The 24,891-nt window shown below is 41.4% G+C and overlaps 1 protein-coding gene across 6 annotated transcripts in view; it reads left to right on the top strand.

The window, feature by feature from the left end:
- The first annotated feature begins 8,944 nt into the window (after nucleotides 1–8,944).
- FAM168B (family with sequence similarity 168 member B) overlaps nucleotides 8,945–24,891 on the top strand; it is an 80,111-nt gene continuing 64,164 nt past the window's right edge. For 2 of the 6 annotated variants that reach the window (XM_023556104.1, XM_023556105.1), the window contains exon 1: nucleotides 20,322–20,404. Coding sequence is in view for 4 of the 6 variants with exons in the window: in XM_023556103.2 (XP_023411871.1) it covers nucleotides 20,335–20,404 (70 nt within the window). In the remaining 2 variants the exon portion in view is untranslated. Of the gene's footprint in view, nucleotides 9,092–9,386; nucleotides 9,516–20,321; nucleotides 20,405–24,891 lie in introns of those variants that run through there. The other 4 variants (XM_023556103.2, XM_023556107.2, XM_003416668.4 and 1 more) reach the window with 4 other exon arrangements.

Below are 24,891 nucleotides of genomic sequence, written 5' to 3'. Positions count from 1 at the left end.
TTGAATTTTGACAGAATCATGCAGATTTTAGAGATCAGGCGCTGGTCTGAGATGTCATAGCTGAATATTCTTTCCCAGTCTGTAGGTGGTCTTTTTACTCTTTTGGTGAAGTCTTTAGATGAGCATAGGTGTTTGATTTTTAGGAGCTCCCAGTTATGGGGTTTCTCTTCATCATTTTTGGTAATGTTTTGTATTCTGTTTATGCCCTGTATTAGGGCTCCTAGGGTTGTCCCTATTTTTTCTTCCATGATCTTTATCATTTTAGTCTTTATGTTTAGGTCTTTGATCCACTTGGAGTTAGTTTTTGTGCATGGCGTGAGGTATGGGTCCTGTTTCATTCTTTTGCAAATGGATATCCAGTTATGCCAGCACCATTTGTTAAAAAGACTATCTTTTCCCCAATTAACTGACACTGGGCCTTTGTCAAATATCAGCTGCTCATACATGGATGGATTTATATCTGGGTTCTCAATTCTGTTCCATTGGTCTATGTGCCTGTTGTTGTACCAGTACCAGGCTGTTTTGACTACTGTAGCTGTATAATAGGTTCTGAAATCAGGTAGAGAGAGGCCTCCCACTTTCTTCTTCCTTTTCAGTAATGCTTTTCTTATCCGGGGCTTCTTTCCCTTCCATATGAAATTGGTGATTTGTTTCTCTATCCCCTTAAAATATGACATTGGAATTTGGATCGGAAGTGCGTTATATGTATAGATGGCTTTTGGTAGAACAGACATTTTTACTATGTTAAGTCTTCCTATCCATGAGCAGGGTATGTTTTTCCACTTAAGTATGTCCTTTTGAATTTCTTGTAGTAGAGCTTTGTAGTTTTCTTTGTATAGGTCTTTTACATCCTGGTAAGATTTATTCCTAAGTATCTTATCTTCATGGGGGCTACTGTGAATGGTATTGATTTGGTTATTTCCTCTTCGGTGTTCTTTTTGTTGATGTAGAGGAATCCAAGTGATTTTTGTATGTTTATTTTATAACCTGAGACTCTGCCAAACTCTTCTATTAGTTTCAGTAGTTTTCTGGAGGATTCCTTAGGGTTTTCCGTGTATATGATCATGTCATCTGCAAATAGTGATAGCTTTACTTCCTCCTTGCCAATCCGGATATCCTTTAGTTCTTTGTCTAGCCTAATTGCCCGGGCTAGGACTTCAAGTACGATTTTGAATAAGAGCGGTGATAAAAGGCATCCTTGTAGAAGACTCTATCTTGAAGTCAGTGGGTTCCATCTTAGATTCCAGATGCCTACACAACCCAATTAGCATACACTGCCATTTTGAGAAGTACTCGCCCCTTGAAAGAAGCCCACTAAATATTCATTACTCTATTGTCTCCACAGAACCCATGTAAGCCCTAGCCTCACTTCCCTTTTCTAGTCAGTCTTTTGGAGAGGCTTAGATCCCCGCTGACTCCTTTTGCTTGACTGAAGCAAAATAAAGCTTGCTGAAGATAAGGTTTGTCTTTCACATGTATTCTTACTCGGGAAAAGACAAGGCCCCTTTGTGTCAGATTGGCAATTGGTAACAACAATACTACACAGAACAAGGATATGAGGATTCTAGTTTCTCAAAGTTTACACGGCAATTTTTGGTAAAAAAAAAAAAGTAAGATTGACTCAATTCAATAGAAATAACAGGTTTTAGTTAAAACTTCTTAACTTGCCAGAGTGTCAGATGGAGTGATATTATCGTGATTCTTTATTGAGAAATTATCATAAAAGAGGTATGGAGCTACCACTTCTCTCTGCAAATTTTATAGAACAGGTCAGGAGCTGCTGCTTCTTCCTGCAAATCTGGCAAAAACAGATCACTATTTTCCAGGTTTTCTCTGAACCACAAAAAGAAACCTAACGAGGAACTCCATGGAGTTTGGACAGTGTTTTGCTTAGGCCAATGTGTACCATCGTTCTGCAAGAGTTTGCTTGTGGGTGGCAGGCAGCCTAGTACTCTAGCCTGCCTTGGTAGAGCAAGCTTATCCTGTCATGAGCATCTTTAATGCTCATGATGGGCACTGGTGACCACCCCAATGACTTTTACTTGTCGAGTGTGCCCGAATTTTGCGGTTTATATTGGCACAGAGCTCTTTGAAAACAGAATTACCTTTTTAATGTTTCAAATGCCTGAACCCGGACCTAAACTGCAGTTCACTGAGAGTTACTAGATATTACTCTTAAACAAATGGTCAAGAAAAATCTAAGAAAGATTCTCCTTAATCAAACAACCAGTTTTTCAAACAAAACTTAACACGAGAAAAAGAACAGAAAGAATAAGCAAAGGCTTGCTTTCCTAGAGCACTCACCCTGTCGGTGTTGAAGGGACTTGGAGTGGAATGCTTGAGTCCAGAAGATAGGACCTCTCTTTTTGCTGGCTTCTGTTCTGTAGTCCAGGTGTCCTTGAGGCCGACTGGATTCGTGGTTTTAGAATCCCTGCAGCAACTACACCATTAACTATTGTAGGGTGAAAACACCACAAAGTTTAGTAAAGCAAAAAGAAAGGTTTTATTCACAGACATGTAAAGAAACAAAAGTAGGAAAGACAGGCATACTGCCAGAGCCATGTCTGTCCAAGTCTCTATTCCCAGTTCTTAAGGATGCATCTTAGCGGGTCGCATTTTGGGATTTCTTGAAAGCTCCCCATTCTTTGCATATACACAGTTACATACTCACACAACCTAATCCAGTGCACCAACTTAACAGGTAACCCAACTTAACAGGTACCTGAGCCTTTTATGTCCTCAGTAGTCAATTCCTCCTACTTCTTGGGACTCTTCTAAGGCCTTACCTAGGAATTACGCCCATTAAAAACTCTTCTAAGGCCTTACCTAGGAATTACGCCCATTACCTACCAAATAACCTCAGATTCCTAATGCCCTCGGTGGTCAATTTCTCCTGCTTCTTGGGGCTCTTCTAAGGCCTTACCTAGGCACTTACTAAACAACCCAGGCTTGTTTTGTGTGTCTCACAGAGCCATTGTTTAGGTCCCAGAGGGTATTGGCTTTCAGAGCTGCTCCAAGGTCTCCAGGAGAAATGTCCTGGTGGTGCCAGACATCGGGGCCAGTCTGTTCTTCTATCTACCTCAGGAACCAAATAGAGGGCTCCTGCCTGGCTCACCACAAATGTTACCAGGTGGAAACCCCAGGTTCTTACTTGGCCTGACTCATATTGGCTGAAAAATGAGAGACTGAGGTGGGAGAACAGGAAAGGCACCTTTATTTTGTTGTACAAGGAAATGGAGTCAGTCAGAGCTGCTGCTGCCAAGACTGCTCACCAAGGGCGGGCAGACAAGTCACTTTTAAAGGGGTTTACAAGTAGGGAGTTCATACAGGTTATGGCAGCAACACTTAATTATATTACACAGGCACAATGGGTTTACATATAACCTCCAAGCAAAAGCATGATTCAAATGCAAAACTGGAGGGGAGGAGGAGCCCAGCAAAGGAAACAATTTTTCAATACAACACTGTAGGGGAAGAAGTCAGGTAAGAATATAGCACTGTGGGGGCTCTGTCTCATGAGCAGGGCAGAGGCTGAGGGCCAGAGAGGCCTGTTGCAAGCATGTCTGGGAAAAGGCTGTCCTGATGAAAGAACTGTATCCTGAGTGTTCCTGAACCTGAATTGTAACCTGCCGCTTCCCTAATATACCTCATAATTGTGAGTATTGTCTGTGAGTTCTGTGTGACCATTGCAATGAATTATTGAACCCAGCAGAGAAGTAGAGAGTGCCGTGGAAGGGACAGTTGGAGTCAGAATTGGTAAAGATGGTGGAGAAAGGAAGTGTTTCTGACCGCTGCCTCATAGGAATCAGCCTCGGGCTGTTGATCTTGATTCTCCTTGCCTCTTGTGAAGTTAGAGGAGGTTAGACAGTGCCCCCACCTGCCCCTGCCCTGTTTTTTTTGATAGCAATTACATAATTGGCTGTACCTATTTCTTTTTTGAGTTACAGAATGTTTTGCTGTACGGATGAATGAGAGTTTATTCAGTCAGTCCTCTGAAGATGGACACTTAGGTCATTTCTATGTTTTTGCTACTAAAACCAATGCTGCAATGACTAAGCCTAAACTTGTTACATTTTGTACTTTCAGAAATACTAAACATGTTTATGGATACTAAAAATTCCACGTCTGGAAGTAGACAAACTCTATGGATTCTTGCTGCCTGCTGAATTTCTCATTATGCTCTTGTATAATCTTCTTAAAAAAATTAAGTTCCTCTATTTCTTTGTCTGTGTATTCCTTGGCTTGTTTTGGATTTTGCCTGATCTCCTTCCTGATCTCTTGAAGAGTTCTGTATATTAATCTTTCGAATTCTGCTTCCAGTAATTCCAAGAAGTTATCTTTATCCGAAAGGTTTCTTGATTCTTTGTTTTGGTGGCTTGCTGAGCCATCATGGTCAAATCTTTATGTGATTTGATAATGACTATTGTCTCCAAGCCATCAAGAAGTTATCATAGTTAGCTATGTTTGCTTACTGTGTCCTAGCTTCCTGTTTTGCTTTGTTTTGATATACCCAAATAGGCTGGTCACGTGAGCTAGTTTGATTATTGGCATCTTTGAAGCTCTCACATCCTGTCTCCAGTTATCTAGAACTTTTACTAGGTATGTGAGCCCAGAAGTCCATTTACCTTTCCTGTGTGGATTCAGTTCAGGTGTCCAGGTTGTCAGTCACTGAGTGTGTGGTGCAGGCTCTCATGTACAGTCCTAGATGGGCAGGGGTGATTGGGGTAGGCACAGGTATCTGGCTGCAGTAGGGGGTCATGCGCTGATTAAGGTGGGGGCTGACTCCTGCCCCTAAGTGTCTGGGTGGAAGGCGTGTCCCTGTTCCCTAGAACACATAGTCATGTGGGTTTTACAGGACTGGGAATCACCACTTATTCTTGGACCCCTGTCACGGGGGTGGCTTGGTGGAATGGGTGGAGCCACCAAACCTCAGGCCCCTGATGAGGTGAGGTGAGGACCCTGCTTAATAGGCAGGGCAATGTCAAATGTCATGACTTGCCACTCCCCTTTATAGCCGATACAGCTGAAAATAGGCTTCAGGTTGTACTGTGCTAATGAGGGCCTATGCTGTTGAAATGGGCCCACACAGGTCTATGCAGGGGTGAAAGGACTCCTTATGTCTGTGCCTAGGCAAAGGGGCTGTGTCTGCCCTGAGTTCTTAGCTTAGGGGAGCTGGCAAATAATATTTTACCGTGCTTGTTAATTTGTTCCCTCTTCAAAGCAGGGAGAACGGCTCAGGGCGTGCGATGTGTCCAACTTCTGGTCCAGGGAGTGCGGCAATTGCTGACACTGGACTGGGACCCAGAGCAGAGTGGGGAGGGGACAGGTAAATGGGAGAGAGGTACTTGCCAGGTTTTTTTTGTGTGTTTTTTTTTTTTGATCCGTGTGCTAGGTTAGATGGTTGTACTTATCTTTTGGTTATTTAGCACTGTTTCTCACTGGTTCCGGAGGCTTGAGCAGACTCTCTGCCATTCGGTCTCTCAGGATGTGGGAAATGCATCCCCAGCGCCACTGCTTGCTCCACCCTTGGTGCGCTAGCCAATTCAGCCTGCAGAGTGCTGGTGCTGGCCAGGTCAGGTTTGGCAACTCACTGCTTCTGAATCATCTCTCCCTCCCCCTACCGCTCAGTCTGATTCCCCAACTTTTTCTTTGATGTTTGGAGCTACTAGCTTGTCATTTATTATCAATACAATTGTATTTTCAGGTTTTTGTTGTAAAAGGGACCACAGGAAACGTCTGACTACTCTGCCATACTGGGCCTGCCTCTCTCTCTAGTAAGTTTTAACTTGCATTTTTCTTTTTATGAGTGAGGTTGAGCTTTCCCCCGGAGTCCTGGGTGGTGCAAACGGTTAAGCACCCAACCACTAGCTAAAAGGTTGGTGGTTTGAACCCGCCCAGACTCACTCTGAAGATAATCCTGGTGATCTGCTTCTGAAAGGTCACAGCATGGAAAACCCTATGGAGCAGTTCTACTCTGCACACATGGATTCGCTGTAAATCTGAATCGACTTGAAGGCAACTAGCAATAACAACATACTTCCTTTACTGGAGACTCTCCTCAATTTTTTATTGGTTGTTGGACTTTTTCTTATGACTTCCGGAAGCTCTTTGAGTAGAGATTAACCCATTGTTTGTGGTATGTATTGGGACTATTTCTTCCTTTTTTTTTTTTTTTTTGCCTTTTTTAATGGTGCGTCATAGTCATGGTGGCTGGATTTTGAGTGATAGTCAAAAAGGTCTTCTTTATTTCAAATTTAAAAGAGAATTTCCCCATGTTTTCTTCTTGTCCTTGTATGACTCCATTGTTGTTCATTCATATCTTTTTCCAACTCAATTTAATCCTGGTATACAGTGTGATGTATAGATCCAATTTTTAGTTTTCCAGATCTATATTTTGTTCCCAATACCATTTATTGAATAGACCATCTTTATGCCCAATGATCTGAGTTACTGCCTTTTTTAGATACCAACTTCCCAAACTATTTGGGTGCATTTCTGGATTTTCTGTTGTATTTCACTGGTCTCTCTATTCATGCATTAGAATAAGACTGCTTTATCGATTGAGGCTTTTAAATGTTTCCATATCTGATAGGTCTAGTGGTACCGCTTCCTATTACTTGTTATTTGCAAAGTTTTCCTAGCAGATGTTCTTGCTTTTCATTTTTTTGTTGATTTTTCCCATATGTAAATTAGAACCAGTTTATCTAGTTAAAAATAACCCTGTTTTACTGCAGGTCTGTTAAATTCATAATTTCAGAAGCATTGACATCTTTTGATGTTAAATCTACTTATCCAGAAATGTGTTTTCCTATGTGTGTGTGCCTTTCAGTTGTTATTTAAAATTTTATTCATGTAGATCTTGCACAATTCTTATAAAAGTTTATTGCTAGGAATTATAATTTAATTATATTTATACACCCACCAACCAACCAACCAACCCACCACCGCTGAGTCGATTTCAACTCATGGTGACCCCTATGTAAGCAGACTGCCACATTTTTCTCCCTCAGGACCGCTGGTGGTTTCGAATCGCCCACCTTTAGGTTAGCAGTCGATCACTTTAATTACTGTGCCACCAGGCTCCTTTATATTTATATATGTATCATTTTTGGTATATATAACCCTGCATAAAACACTCTCTTCTTCCATTATACCTTCTAATTAGTTGTTATCTAGATATACGGTATAGCTATTAATTTTGATTGTTGCATACTGATTTTTGTGTAATTTTTTAGTTGATTCAACCTGTCTAGGACCTGATGCTCCAGGGAGAAATAAACTTCTGTTGTATTAAGACATTGAGGTTTTGGGCTTGTTCATGTAGTATTTCCTAGCTATCATGACTGAAATAAGTGTCAATACAAGACCCTCAACATGTAAGTATGTTAGCGAGAAATTCCGTGGGGGTGGTGAAATGGAAATCAGAGCTAAAGGAGAAGAAAAATTGAAATCTTGTACTGTTATAGAAGAACTTACATATTTTTATAATGGAAAATAGCGGGAATCAAATCACCATACTTATTTAAAAAAGTTAGCATCCCAGTTTTATTTAAAATTATCAACATTTACAGTTCACCAGAAACTTAAATCTATAGGTGCCAGTAAATTGTCTTTAGGAACTGTAGCTGAAGTTACTGAAGATCTGGCTATCCTTAGCTCTTTCTGCAGACCCAGCCCAGCCTCACCACAGGGTCCTCTCACCTCTCATCGAGACAGACCCACTGGCTCTCAGCAGACAGGGAACTTGTGGGTCCCATTCACGCTCCTGAGCAGCTCTGGGAAAGCTAAAAGTCAGGGCTTCCACACAAAGAGGAAGGACTCTGAAGCCAGACCTGGAGTTTGAATCCGAGTCTGCTTCCGCGTAGATGTGTTCTTGAAGAAGACAGTCAACCTCTCTCTGCCTTGATTTCCTCATTTGTAAAATGGGGATGATGACAGTACCGTTTCCATAGAGTCATCATGAGTGTTAAATGAAACGGTGATCGGCACAGTGTCACATCAGTGATGTCTGCTAGCCATCATCTGCTGTTGCTGCATTAAGGGAGCTGCCCCACTCCCACCCCCTTGCTCGCTTAGCAGCCCTTTGGGCCAAACTGGAGGTTGGCACCCAGTGTCGGGCCCTCCATTCTGCGTGGTTGGATGGCACCTTGCCAGTCAATGGCCAGCCTTCTCCAAGGCCGAGCCCAGCAGCTGCCAAACAGTAGTCTCCCAGGCCACGAAGCAGTGCGCGGCCGGAGCACCTGTGTCAGGTCGGCTGTCACCAGAGAGCATCCACGACGACAGGGCTGGCTGGGCGCGGGCACACGGAGGCTCCCGCCCGCAGGCGCCTACAGCCCACCGAAGCGGCTGACCGTCACACCAGCGTGTCCTCGTGTCTACATTCACACACAGACTCAGCAGTGCAGTAGGTATTAAAAAAATACCAAGTAAATTAGTTTTTCATGGGGAATACATAAAAAGCTAGAATTGCTTCCAATATGTCTCTTTTTCTGTACTTAAGAACGCAAAATAGCATGAAGAACAATTCTCCATGTAAGTGTTTATCCCAAAAGACCAACAGAAAACATGCCCAGCGGGCACCTGGTCCGACGTTCAGCACTCAGGGGACCCTGGAGAGGCTGGTCCGTGGATCGCGGCTCTTCCACGGTTACGCCGTGCGCCGTCCAAGCGCCTGCCGGGCCGGAGACCATGCATCGTGGCCCCAGCCAGGGCGGCCAGAGCCGGGTCCACGGAGGCCCGCCGTAGGGGCCGCGCGCAGCCGCCTCCGCACGACGCCGCGGGGGCGCGCGCACGTCGCCACTCGAGCCCGGGCAAGCCGCCGAGTCACGTGTCCGGCGCGCCCCCGCCGCCGCACGCTCGCGGGCGGAAGTGAGGTCGCCGGCTCTGTTGGTTGCGCAGCGTCGGCGGGGAGCGCGGGCTGCGGAGAGGCGGGCGGGGTCAGTGGTGGCGGAGACCGGCGGCCTCGCGACTCAGCCCCGGATCGGAGCAGGCTTCCACGTCTTGTGCCCCTCGCTTCGTCCCGCGGCCGAGCCTCCCCGGGCTAGCGCGCGCTCGTCGCCGAGGCCCAGGTCGCTGCTGCTGCTGCGGCCCGGTGAGTGGGACGGACGCCCCACGGTCGGTGCGGGCCGCGGCGCCCGCCTGGGCCTGGGCCTGGGCCGCGGGCGAGCGAACGGCGGGCGCGGGAGGCGGTGGCGGCGACCCGGCCGGAAGTGTAGCGCTTTGTGCGGCAGGCCTGGGGCGGCGCCAAGGTCGGGCCACGGGCGTGGGATCGCTTGTCGTCTGGATCCGGGAGGGGGCCGGCGCGCTTTGTCCTGCCGGCCGGCCCTGGGCCGGCGGCTGGAGCGGTCCTGAGGGCCTGCGGAAAGGCGCGAAGGAGGAGGAGCTCGGCGCGGACCCGAGGGTCGCGGGCGTGTGCAGCCTGAGGGGGAGGAGGGGCTGCTGCCCAGGCGGCCGGCGGAGAGCTGCGGCTTATTGTAGAGGAATGTTTTCTTGGTGTTTGCAAGGCCAGAGTTAGTGTACGTGACGAAAGTGTTTGAGGGTGAAAAATGGGTGTTACTTCTGTACTTAGAATTCTTGTGATTTTAATAATTTCGAATGTATCGTTGTTTACCCACGAAGTAAAAATTGTCCGAATTGCCTGCAGAAACTGAGCGTTGTCCCTCCAGCTTGAAAAGATACGATTTAAATTCAGCTTTTAAAAGTTTTCTTCAGAAGGGCGTTCTGTAGCCCCTCCTCGGTTTACTTTGAAAAACAGTACACTTGTACAATGTCACGAATACGGTGTTTTTCTTTTATCGCGTACGTGGAGGTATAGGGTGCGTTTAATGAGTTGCATGAGGTAACGTTTTATAAAATATGTAAAAATTAGTTGGAGTGTTTTGGCATGCAAGAAGGCTTTAAAGATGAAGCTGTTTATATAGTTCCCACTTAAACTCTCAAGTCATCCTCGTTTAATTTGAGATTACTTTCTGAAATATTATGATGAAAGACTTTAGATTAAGTAAGTTTTTTGTTTGTTTTGGCTAATAACAGGGACAAATTTTTAAACTTGGTAAGTAAATAGTGGATTATTTTTGCTTTGACAGCAAAGAATTGGGCAATTCAAGGGTATTTTTCCGAGTGTTGAAGCAACTGCGAAGTGGCACAGTTGTGACAGCTTTTTGTTTCTCTTAAGCGTTATAAAGCAGGCTTACTTCGGTGCGTGCCTGTGCTTCTCATGTTTAGTTGTGTTTGTGACTAAACCAAAGTTATGGTCTAGTAGAAGGCCTAGCTGGCTTCCTCTGGGGTTCTCCTGGGTGTTCCTCGTGCAGCCCTTGGCCAGTCATTAGAAACGTAGCAGTAGGACGAGCCTCCTGCCCTTCTGAGCAGTGGAAGCATTCTGTGTAAGGCAAGTGCCTGGAACTCAGTAAGAAGGAGACAGCAGCAATTGCTGCTGTTGATACTATGACCATTGCCCCCTTATTATGCCGTGTTAAATTTGTTAGGCTTTTTAGTTACTGTTTTGATACACAACCGCCTTTAAAGTTATTTTCATTTTAAGATTAGACAGTTGTAATGACAGTCATTTGAATTACAAATATTGGGAAAATAAGAACAGTATATAATGGTACAGAGTAGAGAATTAGAATTGAAAGAAACGTAAGTGTATTTAAAAAACAACTTTAACTTTTTGTAGGTTCTGTGATTTAAAGGGAAACCCTGGTGGCATAGAGGTTAAGAGCCACGGCTGCTAACCAAAAGGTCAGCAGTTCGAATCCACCAGGTGCTCCTTGCAAACCCTATGGGGCAGTTCTACTCTCTCCTTTAGGGTCACTGTGAGTTGGAATCCACTCGATGGCAGTGGGTTTAGTTTTGGTTTGGTAGTTTAAAGGGCAATTTTTGTCTACCAAACTTGCCTTGTATAGAGAGCTGCTTTATCTGGATCAGTTGAGGACAATCTTAAAACAACAGTAGACCAGTGTAATAGAGTAACAGTGACTTTTTCCATGTCTATGTTTTACTGTATGCCTTTATCTTTACAGTCTGCCCAGTTGTTCTGTGCAGAAATATGTGAACTTCTCCCAGTAACTTGCAAACCTTGGTGGTGAAGGTGGATTTTGGGGGAGTGGGGAATTTTTTTCCTGTTATGTATATATTCTTATGTGATACCTGGCATTACTGAGAATTTTCAGTGTTGATTTTCTTGTATTTTGGTGTATCCAAGAGGGAGAATTTAAACTCCTTGAAATTAGTTTTGTTATGAAATACACATATTAATGTACAAGGCCTTTAACATTTATAATTACTGTTTTACGGGGTGTCTTACTTAGTGCTGCTATAACAAATACCACCAGTGGATGGCTTTCACGAATAAATTTATTCTCTCATGGTCTAGGAAAAAAAAATTATTTTTTATAACAAATACCACAAGTGGATGGCTTTAACGAATAAATTTATTCTCTCATGGTGTAGGAGGCTAGAAGTCGGGATTCAGTTCTCTAACTCCCAGGGAACGCTTTCTTTCTCTGTTAGTTCTGGGAGAAGGGCCTTGTCATCCAGTTTCTCAGCACAGGAACCTGAGGCCCAAAGGATGCACTCCACTCCCGGCTGTCTTTTTTGGTGGTATGAGGTCCCTCTCCTCTCTGCTCACTTCTCTTGTATCTGAAGAGATTGACTGAAGATACAGCCTAATCCTGTAGATGGTGTTCTGCCTCATTAACATCATAGATGTTAGAATTTACAATACAGAGGAAAGTTACATTGGATCACACAATAGAAGACAGCCACACAATACTGAGAATCATGGGCTAGCCAAGTTGACACACATTTTTGGGGGACACAGTTCAATCGCAAAGCATGGGAGGAACTAAGTTTTGAATTAGACAAAATAGTATGGTGATGAATGTTCTCATTTCAAAGACATTCTTTCTGGTCGTTGATGGATTTTCAAATTGAGGGTTTTTTGCTGTCATCCTTTTTTTTAAAAATGCAGATCGAAGATTTGTCTATTCTTGATTCCCGTAGGAGTTCTGCCAGTTGAGGCATTCCAAGGGGGAGCTTTTTAAAGGTGACATCGTCTGGATCCAGCCTTGAGATTAGAGTACTTGGTACACACCAGATCAGACTGGGATGGTGGTGGTAGTTTTTTTCCTTATTCAAATTAAACAAGTAGAATGATGCGATGTAACTCATGTACTATCACCTTGCTGTAATGGTTATTAGCATTTTTCTGTATTTACCCTTTTTTGTGGGAAATAAATTATAGGCATAATGTCATTTTTACCCTTAAAACTTTAGTATGTCTCTCTAAAAATTATCTAGTTTTACATAACCACAATACCATTATCACAGCTAATAATTAACCATAATAATTAGTGTCATCTGATACTCAGCCTGTTTTCTGTTGTTTTCCAGTTATCTTTAAAATATTTCCTTACAGTTAGGTTTTTCTATCCAAATCTGAATCCAGACAAAATTCATCTATTGCCCTTCTGTCTAAATCAGTTTTAATATGAACATTTCCCTCCTGAGTCATTATCCTCTAGAATGTCCCACCTTTTGGATTTGTCTGATTGCTTCATGGTGTAGTTCAGCATCTTCCTCCAACCCCTGTGTTTTCCTGTAGAAGTGTGTACTTAGATCTGTTGGCTCCATCACATTCAAATTTTAATGTTTTTGTAATGGTACATAGCAGATAATGCTGAGTAATATTTCTCTTGACTCTTGGTGTTATTAAGATTGATTAGTGGATTCAGATGAGATGGTCAGGTGTGCACTAACCAATAAACATGGAACCCTGGTGGTGCAAATGGTTGAGCACTTGGCTGCTAATCGAAAGTTTGGTGGTTTGAACCTACCCAGTGGCTCCTGTAAAGATTACAGCCTGGGAAACGCTTTAGGGCAGTACTGGTATACCCTATAAGATCAGTGTGAGTCAGAATCAACTCGATGGCACCTAACAACAATAAAAAAAAAAAAAAAAATAGCCCATCAATAAGCAGATATGTTTCAATAGTTCTGAATAAAACAAAACCCACATTTTTAAATAAAGGTTTCAAATTAATATTTATTGCTATGAAAAATTATGTATTTTCAATTGCATAGTTCATTTTTTAGCAATATTCGAAAGGTATTTATGAGCTACCTTTGTGCCAAGCACTGTGAAATGCAGGGAGACGGTGCTGAATAAGGTGTTTTCCCCCCGCGCTTACAGGTTCGAATTCTTCAGGGAATCTTTATCTCATCTTTTAAACAAGTGACTTGAGCTATTTGGTATTTGTTCACAGACCTTGTCTGTGTGTTACTGACTTTCTTTCATTGCAAGCCCTTTTAGCAGATACAGAGGGAAGTGCCCCATTTTATCTTAGCAGTCCTGTATCATATTTTCTTATCTACCTTTTTTTACCTATAATTTTTAATTTATTAAAACCTTTTTAGTCATTAGGCAGTGTATCTCTTATTAGTCCCCGAAGGAGTAAAAATATTTTCAGAAAATGTAACTTGTAGTTAGTTTAAAACTTATGATTCAAGTGCAATCTCATGAAAAGAATTTAAGTGGTAAATATGGGGTAATGAGTTCCAACTCATGGTGACCCTGTGTGTGTCAGAGTAGAACTGTGCTCAGCTGGGTTTTTAGTGACTGATTTTTTGGAAGTAGATTTCCAGACCTTTCTTCCAAGGTGCCTCTGGGTGGACTCGAACCACCAGCCATTTGGTTAGCAGCGGAGTGTGCTGTTTGCACCATCCAGGGACTCCAGATGTAGGGTAGAATTGTATTATTATTGGTCAGACTGTGGTCAAGTTGTTATGGAAGGAGAGCATTTAGTGCTTCACAGGTCAAACCCCTTCACATCTTTTGTCTTCTTGATTCTTCCTGCGTCCTTTGAAGTAACTGACTGATTAGAGTTACCCAGGAGCAGAAAGGCAGGAAAGGCTAAAAGACTTGTCGTAGATCTCATAGCTAGGAGAAGGTAGAGCCCTAAATCTGACTTTGGTCTCCTTGCGCTTAGTTTTGTACTCAGTTCTCTGTAGTCAGGATAGACTCTTCACCCATTCAGCAGCAGGGTTGCTCACTACGTGTTTGTTGAATACTGTTGAGGTGTTTAGGTGAGCAAGAGAGACAGTCTTTTATGTTCTAATGGGAAAGGACAAAAAATGAACAAACAGACATTTAATTTTAAAAAGGTTTAAGTACCATGAAAACAAAAAGGAAGTAAGCACAAGGTCTAGAAAGCGTTGGTGGCTATTTTAGACAAGGTTATCTTGGAAGATCTCATGAGGAAGTGGCCACGTCAGAAAACCCAGTGAATTGTGGTAGTGAGCCAGTCAGCTGTCTGGGGGAACAACAGGCTAGAAGGAGAGAAAAGCTATGAAAAGCTCTGTTGAAAATGCATACTAAAGTGAGAGAAATATACATGAACCCCTTGTACCCATTACCCACCTTCAGCCGTTATCAGCTCATGGTAGATCTTGTCTGGCTATATACAATACACCCTGTCCTCCTCCCTAGCTTGAAGGAAATCCCAGACATATAAATTTATCTGTAAATAATATAACCTGTTAATTAAATAATCTGTTTATAATTTTTTAAAAAGAGTATTTTGCATAGTTTGGCATACAATAGGACGAAGAAAGGACTTGAGAGTTTTTTCTAAGTTTTATATCTCTTGAGTAGTAAAGCTCATTTAAAAAAAAAAACACTGAGTCATAACCTTAACTGGCATGGTTGAAAAATGAAATATTTAGGAAAATTTGATGTTCTGTGCAGCTATTACTGTGAAAATGCCATTTCCCTAAAGAATTAGTGTATGAGTAAACCTTGTTCTAAACTATATTGTTCCTAATTTGGTCTATATTTTATAGCATTCATCCACGTTGCTGGTCTTTAAGGAACAGTAGTAGATATTATGACGAAGTAAAAAGGTGAGAACTTAGCTACTGTCCAGTAGGCAATTAAAATTTAGGAAGCCACAATATGACAGAGAATATATGTGCCCCAGTGGTTATTTGGAGCCCTGGTGGTTCAGTGGTTAAGAACTAAGGCTGCTAATTGAAAGGTCAGCATTTCGAATATACGAGTTGTTCCTTGGAAACCCTATGAGGCAATTCTACTCTGTTCTGTAGGATTGCTATGAGTCAGAATCAACTCGATGGCAACAGGTTTTGTTTGTTTGTTTGTTTTAGTGGTGATTTAAAGGTAGGGAAGTTGAAGAGAGGGATGCTTGAGTCTGCCCTTGAAGGTTGGTTAGTACAGGACCTCACAGGCAGGGAGAACAGCATGGGCAAAATGGGAAAGGTATAAAGAATACCGTAGGTAAGAATGGCGGGCTGGGGCCAGATTTTGGGGACATTGAATTCAAGCATTTGTATGTTGTTTTAGAGGCAAAGGAATCCCCTTGAGATTTATCTGAGTGGAGGGAAAGTGGGACAAGTTGGCAGTGCCTGTGGGGATTGGATTTCATGATGGATGGGGAGGGTGAAGAAATCCTTGTTTCTATTTAGAAGGCAGTGAATGGGAGGTAGCAGCACTGTTACAAGTACATTAGCCTTTTCTTCTCTTTTTTATAAAAGTGAGGTCATACTAAATATTTGTCCTTTTGTGATTGACTTATTTCATTCAGTATAATATCTTCAAGCTCCATCCTTACTGCGGCTTGTATCAGGACATTTCTCCTACTGCCTAAGTAGTATTCCACTGTATGTATGTACCACATTTTGTTTATCCTTTCATCTGTTGGTGGGCGATTAGGTTGTTCCACCTTTTGGCTGTTGTGCATAATTTTTAGATATCATCATGGATTGTAACAATGCTGAGTCTGCTGCTAGAACACAGTGGTGGGAAGAAACATTAAGCAAGGCAGAGTCTTTGAAGCTTTGGTCTTCTAGCTCTGTCTTGTAAACCCCTTATTTCTTTTTTTAGTCTTAGTCTCCAGTCGATTGAACTGTCTGCATCCCATTGCCAAATTAATAATCCTCATGAAGCATTGTCTTGCTGTACTAGCCTTCATTTTTAAAATTTTATCGTGAAAACATACATAACAGAACATGCTGCGTCCCAGCAATTTTAAATGATTCAAGTTGTGCAACCATTCTCACTATCCTTTTCCAAATTTTTCCACCACCATTAATATAAATGCAGTGCCCACTAACCAAAAACTTCTCCTTTCCCCCTTCCTCCCACCCCTGGTAACCACCACTGATTTTTGGTTTCTATATATTTCCTTATTTCATGTAAGTGAAATCATACAATATACGTCCTTTTCCAGCTGACTCATTTCACTGAGTATGTTGTTTCCAGGTTTCATGCATGTTGTAGCATGCATCAGGACTTCATTTCTCTATATGGCTGAGTAGTATTCCATTGTGTATGTATACCGTATTTTGTTTATCCATTCACCTGTTGATGAACATTTAGGTTGTATCCACCTTTTGTCTATTGTGAAAAGTGCTGCAATGAACATTGGCATACAGGGTTCTGTTTGCATTCCTGCCTTCACTTCTGGGTATATACCTAGGATTGGGTTTGCTGGGTCATATGGTAGTCCTGTGTTCAACTTTTTGGGGAACTGTCCAATTTTTCCACAGTGGCTGCACTGTTTTCCGTTACCACCAGCAATGGATGGAGATTTCAGTTTCTCCACAACCTTGCTAAAACTTGTTTTCCATTTTTTGGTATTGCCACTCTAATAGGGGTGAGGCGATGTCTCGTTGTAGTTTTGATTTCCATCTCCCTTTTTAATGGCTAGTGGAAACCCTGGTGGTATAGTGGTTAGGAGCTGCAGCTGCTTACCAAAAGTTGGCAGTCCGAATCAACCAGGTGCTTCTTGGAAGCTCTATGGGGCTATTCTACTCTGTTTTGTAGAGTCACTGTGAGTCGGAATCGACTCACTGATAATGAGTTTTTTTTTTTTTTTGGTAATGGCTAGTGAGGAGCCCTGGTGGTGCAGCGATTAGATCTGCTGTTAACCAAAAGGTCAGCAGTTCAAATCCACCAGGAAACCTTTAGGGCAGTTCTGTCCTATAGGGTCACTATGAGTTGGAATCATCTCAATGGCAATGGGTTAGTGGCTAGTGAAAGGACCCCTGGTGGTGCAGTGCTTAAGCAGTCAGCTGTTTGAACCCAGCAGAGGCTCTGTGGGAGAAAAGAGCTGGAGATCTGCTATGGTAAGGTTACAGCTGAGGAAACCCTAGGGGGCATTTCTACTCTGTCATATAGGGTCCTTATGAGTTGGAATTGCCTCAGTGGCATACAACAACAGCTAATGATGTTGAGCATCTTTTCATGTGCTTGTTGTTCATTTGGATTTTCTCTGGTGAAATGCCTGTCAAGTCCTGCCCCCCCCCCTTTTTTTTGATTGAGTTGTCTTAGAAACTTTATATATTTTGGTCTTTTTTTTTTTGTAACTACTTTATTGAGACATGATTTGCATAGCATAAAGTTCACCCTTTTAAAATACACAGTTAAGTGGTTTTTAGTATGTTCACAGAGTTGTACATCTATCACCATTATCAGTTTCTAGAATATTTTCATCACCCCAAAAAGAAGCCTCATACCCATTAACAGCCACTCCTCTTTCTCCCCTCCCCAGCCCCTTGCAATGACTAACTAATCTTTCTGCCTATGAATTTGCCTATTCTGCACATTTCATATGAATGGAATTGTACAGTATGTGGCCTTTTGTGATTGGCTTCTTTCAGTTTCATATTTTCAAGGTTTATTCATGTCATAGTGGGCATCAGAACTTCATTCTTCCTTTTTATGACAGAATAATATCCCATTGTGTGGACATACGATATTTTGCTTATTTATTCATCTGTTGATGGATATTTAGGTTGTTTCCACTTTTTCACTATTGTGCATCATTATATGAACATTGAGTGCAAGTTGTTCTGTGGACATACGCTTTCATTTCTCTTGGTAGTATAATAGTGTGGATGGCTGGGTCATATAGTAACTGTGTTTAACTGCTAGCTGTTCATGAGCTTCACTGCCTGTCAGAGGGCATCGCCTGTTCAGCCCCACACTTAAGGGTCTACACATGATGGTCTTACCTAATCTATGCTTATAATCTTTTCCTGGTGTCCTACGTGTAGCCTCAGCTCCAAATAAACCAAATTGCCCAATACTCCTAGAATGCATCATTCATTTTCTCATTTCTGTGGCTAGTCAGGATGCTACCCGTTATTTAGGGCTTATTGTAAAATTTTTTTTTTTTAATTGTAAATACCAGCTGCTCTTAAGTTGATTCCGACTGATGGTGTGACCCCATGTGTGTCAGAGTAGAACTGGGCTTCATGGTGTTTGCAGTGGCTGATTTATCGGAAGCAGATCACCAGGCCTTTCTTTTGAGGAACCTCTGTGAGGACCTGCTCTTCTAGCCTTTCAGTTGGCAGCTGAGCATGTGAACTAGTTTGTGCCACCCAGGGACTCCTTATTGCAAATACTAGCACCTTAAGTTTTTTTCTGACCGTTCTTACCTCCCGCATTGAATTTACTCTCCCCACTCAACCCTCAGAACACTCTGTTCTTTTTTTTTTGTGGCTCTTGACACTGCCCCATTTTGCCGATATTCATGCCTCTTGTCTTCTTCCTACTAGGCCTGTGTTGTCCAGTATGATAGCTATCACCCACATGTGACTTTAATTTTATTAGAATTAAAGTTAAATTAAAATTTAGTTCCTTTTGTGTTAGCCACAGTTCAAGTGTTCTGTAGCAATATTTGGCTAGTGGCTGTTTCTGGACAGTGCAGACATACATCTCCATCTTTGCAGAGTTTTCTTAGGACTTTTCGAGAACTTTTAACTCTGAACAGGGACTGTGACTTGTTCTTTTATTTTCTGTTGGCCTTTGCATAGTGCTTTGTTTATCCTGAATTCATTAAGAAAGTAGATTTAGATCCTGGCACAGAACAGAGGAAGAGTTTGGGGAAGTATTCACTTCTTCAGAGATGGCAATTGACCCACAAATACAGATAAAATGTTTGGGAAAAAAAATTTTTTTTTTTTTTTTTTTTGCCTCCACAATTCCTGTGTTGCCAAGAATGGTTCAAAAGTGCAGGATAATAGGAATTGGCAGTTACCAATTTGTTAATTCTTAAACTGTGGGGTAAAATACACAATTGATTGTCCTGCCTACTTGCTATCTTTCTGTCCTTGGTTTCTTTCTCTAATCTTTTTTCTAGACCTGTACTGTCTAATGTAGTAGCCTCTAGGCAGATGTGACTATTTGAATTTATATTAAAGTTAGGTAAAAATAAAAATCAGATCCATTACAGGCCTTGTTATTCAAGTGCTGAATAGCCACATGTGGCTCCTGGCTGGCTATCGGACAGTGCAGACATAACTCATTTTCATCATTGCAGGCAAACATCTGTTGGACGGTACCAGTCTAGACTAATCAAACTGTAGTTGTAGTTGTCAGGGCATCCGACTTCTGATTTAGAAGCTTAAAAAAATTAAACAGTTGTTTGGTAATATAAGTCAGTGACTAATTTATCACACTAGGAACACTGAATAGTCTTAATTAAGCTCATACTTTTAAGAATACATTGGGTTTTAAAATTAAGAGAAGCTTGCTGGGGATAGTAATGAAAAGGGGTAGAATTGTGGTTGTTGCTGTACAAGTTCTTGAACTTTTGAGAAAATTAGATTTATAATTGTTAAAATATTGTATGGGTTAATAGGAGTTGCTGGGTTTGTAGCTAGATTTTTTTAAATATATATTTTTAAACAGAAGTTTTATAGGAAATAAAGTGCAGAAAGAAAACTAAACCCACCTCGTCCAGAGACAAACGCTGTTAATATTTTCACGTGTTTCTTCCCAGACTTACTTGTTTGTGTCAGGGGTGCCCATGCCTAGACGTGTAGATGTAAATTTGGGATCATACTGCATGATGCAGTATCATACTCTAATTTTTTCACGTAAGATTATACCAATCTCTTGTTTTAAAACAGTTTGAAAAGCAGATGCAAAGTAGTTCAGGCTTTGGCTATGCCTTGGTTTGTTTAAACTACCTTCTCTGTTACAAGGACATTTAGGTTATTTGCTGATTTTATTTATTTATTTATTTTAACTGTTTTAGGTAGGGACACAGAACACTTTTTTCCTCCTTAACTCTGATGGTCTGAAGAGAGCTGTAAAGGAAAATTTGCAGTGTCTTGGTGGGTGCTCATTAAGACGTGTGCTGTTTGTCTTCTCTTCGGGCTGGCAGCGGCATGACATGGCATTGCTTTGTAGTAGACTAGAGAAGGAACTCTTGGTACCACCTGTTCTTCTGGGACTGATGCTGGAGAAAAATCTGAGAACAAAAGCACTGATTAACTCATGTTTTTTGTTTCCTTTTAGTTCTTGAAATCATGAATCCTGTTTATAGCCCTGGATCTTCTGGGGTTCCCTATGCAAATGCCAAAGGAATTGGTTATCCAGGTAAGGAAGTATAATTTTGTTTTCATTCTTGACCTTTGAACATTAGGTAAATTTCCATGTCACTAAGAACGCTTTCAATTGAAAAACCCAACCCCACATGGCATAACTAAGGAAGAAAATTCATTGGCTCCTGGAATCGAAAAATCAAGAGGTAGATCTGGCTTTGCTGAAGGCTTGGTCAGTTGCGACTAGGATCTAGTTTCTCTGTTTTCTGGTCTCAGCTTCACTTCTTCAGTACTGCCTCAGTGTTGGTCGTTCTCCCCATTGTGGTTTCTCCATGGTGATTAGTACCTCCCAGCAGCTCTCTCTTTTTTTTTTTTTTTTTTATCTCTGTCCAACAGGAAGGCCCAGTGGAGGTTCTTGTTCCCTATCCTAGGATTCTTTCTGACTGGACTCAGCTTCCATTCTCCGCCCATCCTTGAGCCAGTCCCCAGGCCAGGGGATCCTACAGATTAACTTAAGCCTGAGCCACCTCCTCCACCCTTAGTGGAGTCAGCTAGCTCAAACATGAACTGTGAGGGAGGAGGAGGTGAAACAAAAATTAGGGGGATAGGAGCTGGTTGGTCAAGAGTAGCGAATGGTTGTCCTAATTGGTGACTTTGAACAAGTAGTTTTTAATTTGAATGTTACACTTTATTGTGTGTTTTGAAAATAAGGTGGATGATATTACCCTAAAATCACATTGTTTGCAAAACCCCTAGAAAGTTTAATAAAACAAACATTTTTAAAAAGGTGAGCTTCCAGGAAAGTAAGAGAAATATCTTTGACCAAATATGAAGTGATAGAATAACCAGTGCCTTTGGCCGTTGAGGTAATGTTTTGCCTGCCCTGGCGGCACTCGCTATTAGTGAGTTTTAATAATCTACCTGGGGACAGAAAATGAGGTCCTAGGACCATGTGAGGCAGGGAGTTACCCTCATAAATCTGGTAAGAGCTTGGCTGTTAACCAAAAGGTCGACAATTCAAATCCGCCAGCTGCTTCTTGGAAACTTTATGTGGCAGTTCTGCTCTGTCTGGTAGGGTTGCTATGAGTCGGAATGACTTGACAGAAATGGATTTAGGTACACAAAAATATTAATTCACTGGCCCAGCAAAAACTTTGTCTCTGGATTGGTTCTGGGGGTGGGATTGGGGGAGCATAAGGTTTCCTAAGAATTTATAACCATTCGGGGATGTTTGGAGTTCTAATTTGTATTGTTCTTTGGGGGGTCCAGAAATTGTGAAAGTAGCATAAAAAAATAGTCCTAGCCTAGGTCACCCCTGGAGTACTTGGCAGCAGCACATGCAGAGCTGCTCTGGAGGCATGGCTCCCCATCTTGGGTTCTGTTGGGTTCCCACAGACCAAGTTCTGTCTGCCAGCAGTGCAAATAACAACAGGCACACTGTTATCCATCAAGTAAGAGTCAGCAGTCATGACAGGCTGCTGGATAGAACCATTAGGTGGAGACCATGTCACATATAAACACATTTAGAATAATTGAAGATGTGAAAGAAGGAATCACAAATATAAGAGAGGAACAGGATGCTGGAAAAATGAAAAATAGCATTTGAACAAAATTCAGGTTAAATTGCAGATAAACCCATTGCTAAAGAGAAAACTGGAATGGAACATGGAGAAGGGAGAAATAGGAGATCAGTTAAGAAATACAGAGCCAGAATGAGAAGGTTGAGAATTAAGTGCTCCAGAAGGATCAAAATGAGAGAGTGGAGAAAAAAGGAGTGACAAAATTTTTCAGAATTGGTGAAAGATAATTTAATGGTAAGACCTACTTTTAAAGTCTTTAAAGTATCAACACTAATTTAAATAGAATGTTAAGTAGCTAAAGAGGATCTTGAGTGGATCAGGACCTAGGAAAGTAGCCAAAACTTATAACATTACCTAATAGTCAACATAATAAAATATTGATCACCTACCATACACCATTTCTGTGTATGGTTGTGAGGAGACAGATACATAAACTCTGTACTTGCTCTTTGGTTGGTCAAAAGCAGGGGTTGGCAAACTTTATATAAAGGGACGGATAGTAAATATTTTAGGCTTAGTGGTTTATACTGTCTGTGTTGCAACTATTCAACTAAACCTTTGTAGCACAAAAACAGCTGTAGGCAGTAATACGAAATGAACAAGTGTGGCTGTGTTCCAGTACTTTATGAAAGCAAGTGCTGGGCTGGATTTGGCCTATGGGCTATAGTTTAGTGATGTCTGGTCAAAAGAATTGGAGAAAAATACTTTTTAGGTTTAAAAAATTTTTTTTTCCTTTTAGCCTTAAAATTATAGGAGCCTGGGTAGTGCAAGCAGTTTGTAATTAGTTCCCAACAGAAAGGTTGGCAGTTCAGGTCCACCTGATGCTTCATGGGAGAAAGGTCTGGCGATCTGCTTCCATAAAGATTGCAGCCAAGGAAGCTCTGTGGAAAGCTCTGCTCTCTAACACACGAGGTTGCCGTGGCTTGGGAGCCAATTCTTAAAATAATGCATAAAAGAAAATTTCTGTAGCTTTAAAGCAATTTTAAATTTTGTGTAGTTTCTCCTCACTTTACTATTTCTTTGAATCTATTTTGCCTATTTTCTTGGTTTTGGTATTTTATTCTCTCTGACTTTTATAACACTATCTGTATCAGTAAGTGTTTAATACTGGCAATAGAAAACATTCTAGGAATTTTTAACCAGGAGTTATTTCATGTAGGAAATTATGTGCTTTCAGTATTTTGAGGCTAGCATAACCTCAGTACCAAAAACTCACATTACAAGAAAGTGCTTTTATACTCTTCAGCAAATTGAGAGAAGTTTAAAATTTTAATTTTCCTTTTTATTTACATTTACTTGAAAATAGGGAACAATTCCAAGTAACACTTAGTCTTTTAATTAGGATAATGTAATTACTGATATAATTGAATCGGACCTTTGCTACCATCTTACTATTTTCTAATCAAGTATATTTTTATTCATTTTTCCTTTTATTAATTAAAAAATTCTTCTATTATTCTTTTAGTGGTTGCTGTAAAGGTTATGGAAACCCTGGTGGTGTAGCGGTTAAGAGCTATGGCTACTAACCAAAGGCTTGGCAGTTCGAATCCGCCAGGCGCTCCTTGGAAACTCTATGGGGTAGTTTTACTCTGTCCTATAGGGTGACTATGAGTCGGAATCGACTCGATGGCACTGGGTTTGGTTTTTTTTTTTTTTTTGCTATAGATTATAGCATTTTTATCCCCTCCTTGTGTGTTACTGTTGCCGCGACTTAAGGCATTACTATTTTTATTTTGTTCAGTCAGCATTTATATTTATTTGTACATTTACTATTTTTGGTGTTCTTCATTGCATTCTGTATTTCTGTGTTTCTGTTTGGTATCATTTTCCTTTTACCTGAAGAACTCCCTTTGGTATTTCTTTTACTATAGGTCTGCTGGCAGTGATTTTTGTTTTTGTTTGTGAAAAATGTATTTACTTGTATTTTGGGGGGATATTTTTGCTGGCGGTATTTATTTTCCTATGGCTGTTGTAATAGATTACCACAAACTTGGTGGCTTAAAACAACAGAAATTTATTTTCTTATGGTTCTGGAGGCCAGAAATCTAAAATAAAGGGGTTGGCAGGGCCATATTTCCTCTGGAGGTCCCCGGGGAAAATTCCTACTTGCCTGCCCTCTTCTGGTTTCTGGTGGCTGTCAGCATTCCTTGACATGGCCTTGTTGATGTGTCACTCCAGTCTTTGCCTCCATGATCACACCGCCTCCTCAAATTCTGTTAATTTTGTGTGTGTATTGTAAGGACACCAGTCATTGGATGTAGGGCCCACCCACGTAATCCAGAATGACCTTATCTCAAGATCCTTAACTTAATCACCTCTGCAAAGACCCTTTCCCAAATAAAGTCACATTCACTGGTTCCGGGGATTTGATATCAGTATCTTTTGAGGGGCCATTTTTCAGCCTACCTCACTGTGTTCAGTTTTAGGTTTACAGTTGTTTTCTTTCAGCACTTTAAAGATACAATTGTAATGCCTTCTGGTTTCTGTCAGAATTATTTTTGCTTCTTTGAAAGTAATGTCTCTTTCCCTACCCTCTGCTGCTTTTAAAATAGTTTTGTTTTATTATGATGTGACTAGATGTGATTTTCTTCGAATTTATCTTGCATGGCATTCAAGGGCTTCTTGATGCTGTGGGTTGAATTAGCAGTAGCTCTTCAAATATTTTTTTCTGCTCCATTCTTCTCTCCTGGGACTCATGTACAAGCATATTAGACCATTTCATTCTGTCCTTCATGTCTCTTGTGCCCTTTTTTGTATTTTCTGTTTTTTCTCTCTGTCAGTTTCAGTATAGGTGCTTTCTAATGATCTGCTGTCATTTCATTATGCCGCCTTCTGCTCTTTTAGTCTTTTCATCTATCTTCTTCATCTTCTGTTTTCTACAACACATAACTCAGAGTTATTTTAAAGACTTTGTTGGCTGACTCTAGTCTCTGGATCACTCATGAGTCTGTTTCTTTTGTCA

The sequence above is a fragment of the Loxodonta africana genome, chromosome 6 (assembly GCF_030014295.1).
Source record: "Loxodonta africana isolate mLoxAfr1 chromosome 6, mLoxAfr1.hap2, whole genome shotgun sequence".
Taxonomy (NCBI): Eukaryota; Metazoa; Chordata; class Mammalia; order Proboscidea; family Elephantidae; genus Loxodonta; species Loxodonta africana.
Note: the sequence above shows the minus strand (reverse complement) of the source record. Positions and strands in the feature narration are given on the sequence as shown.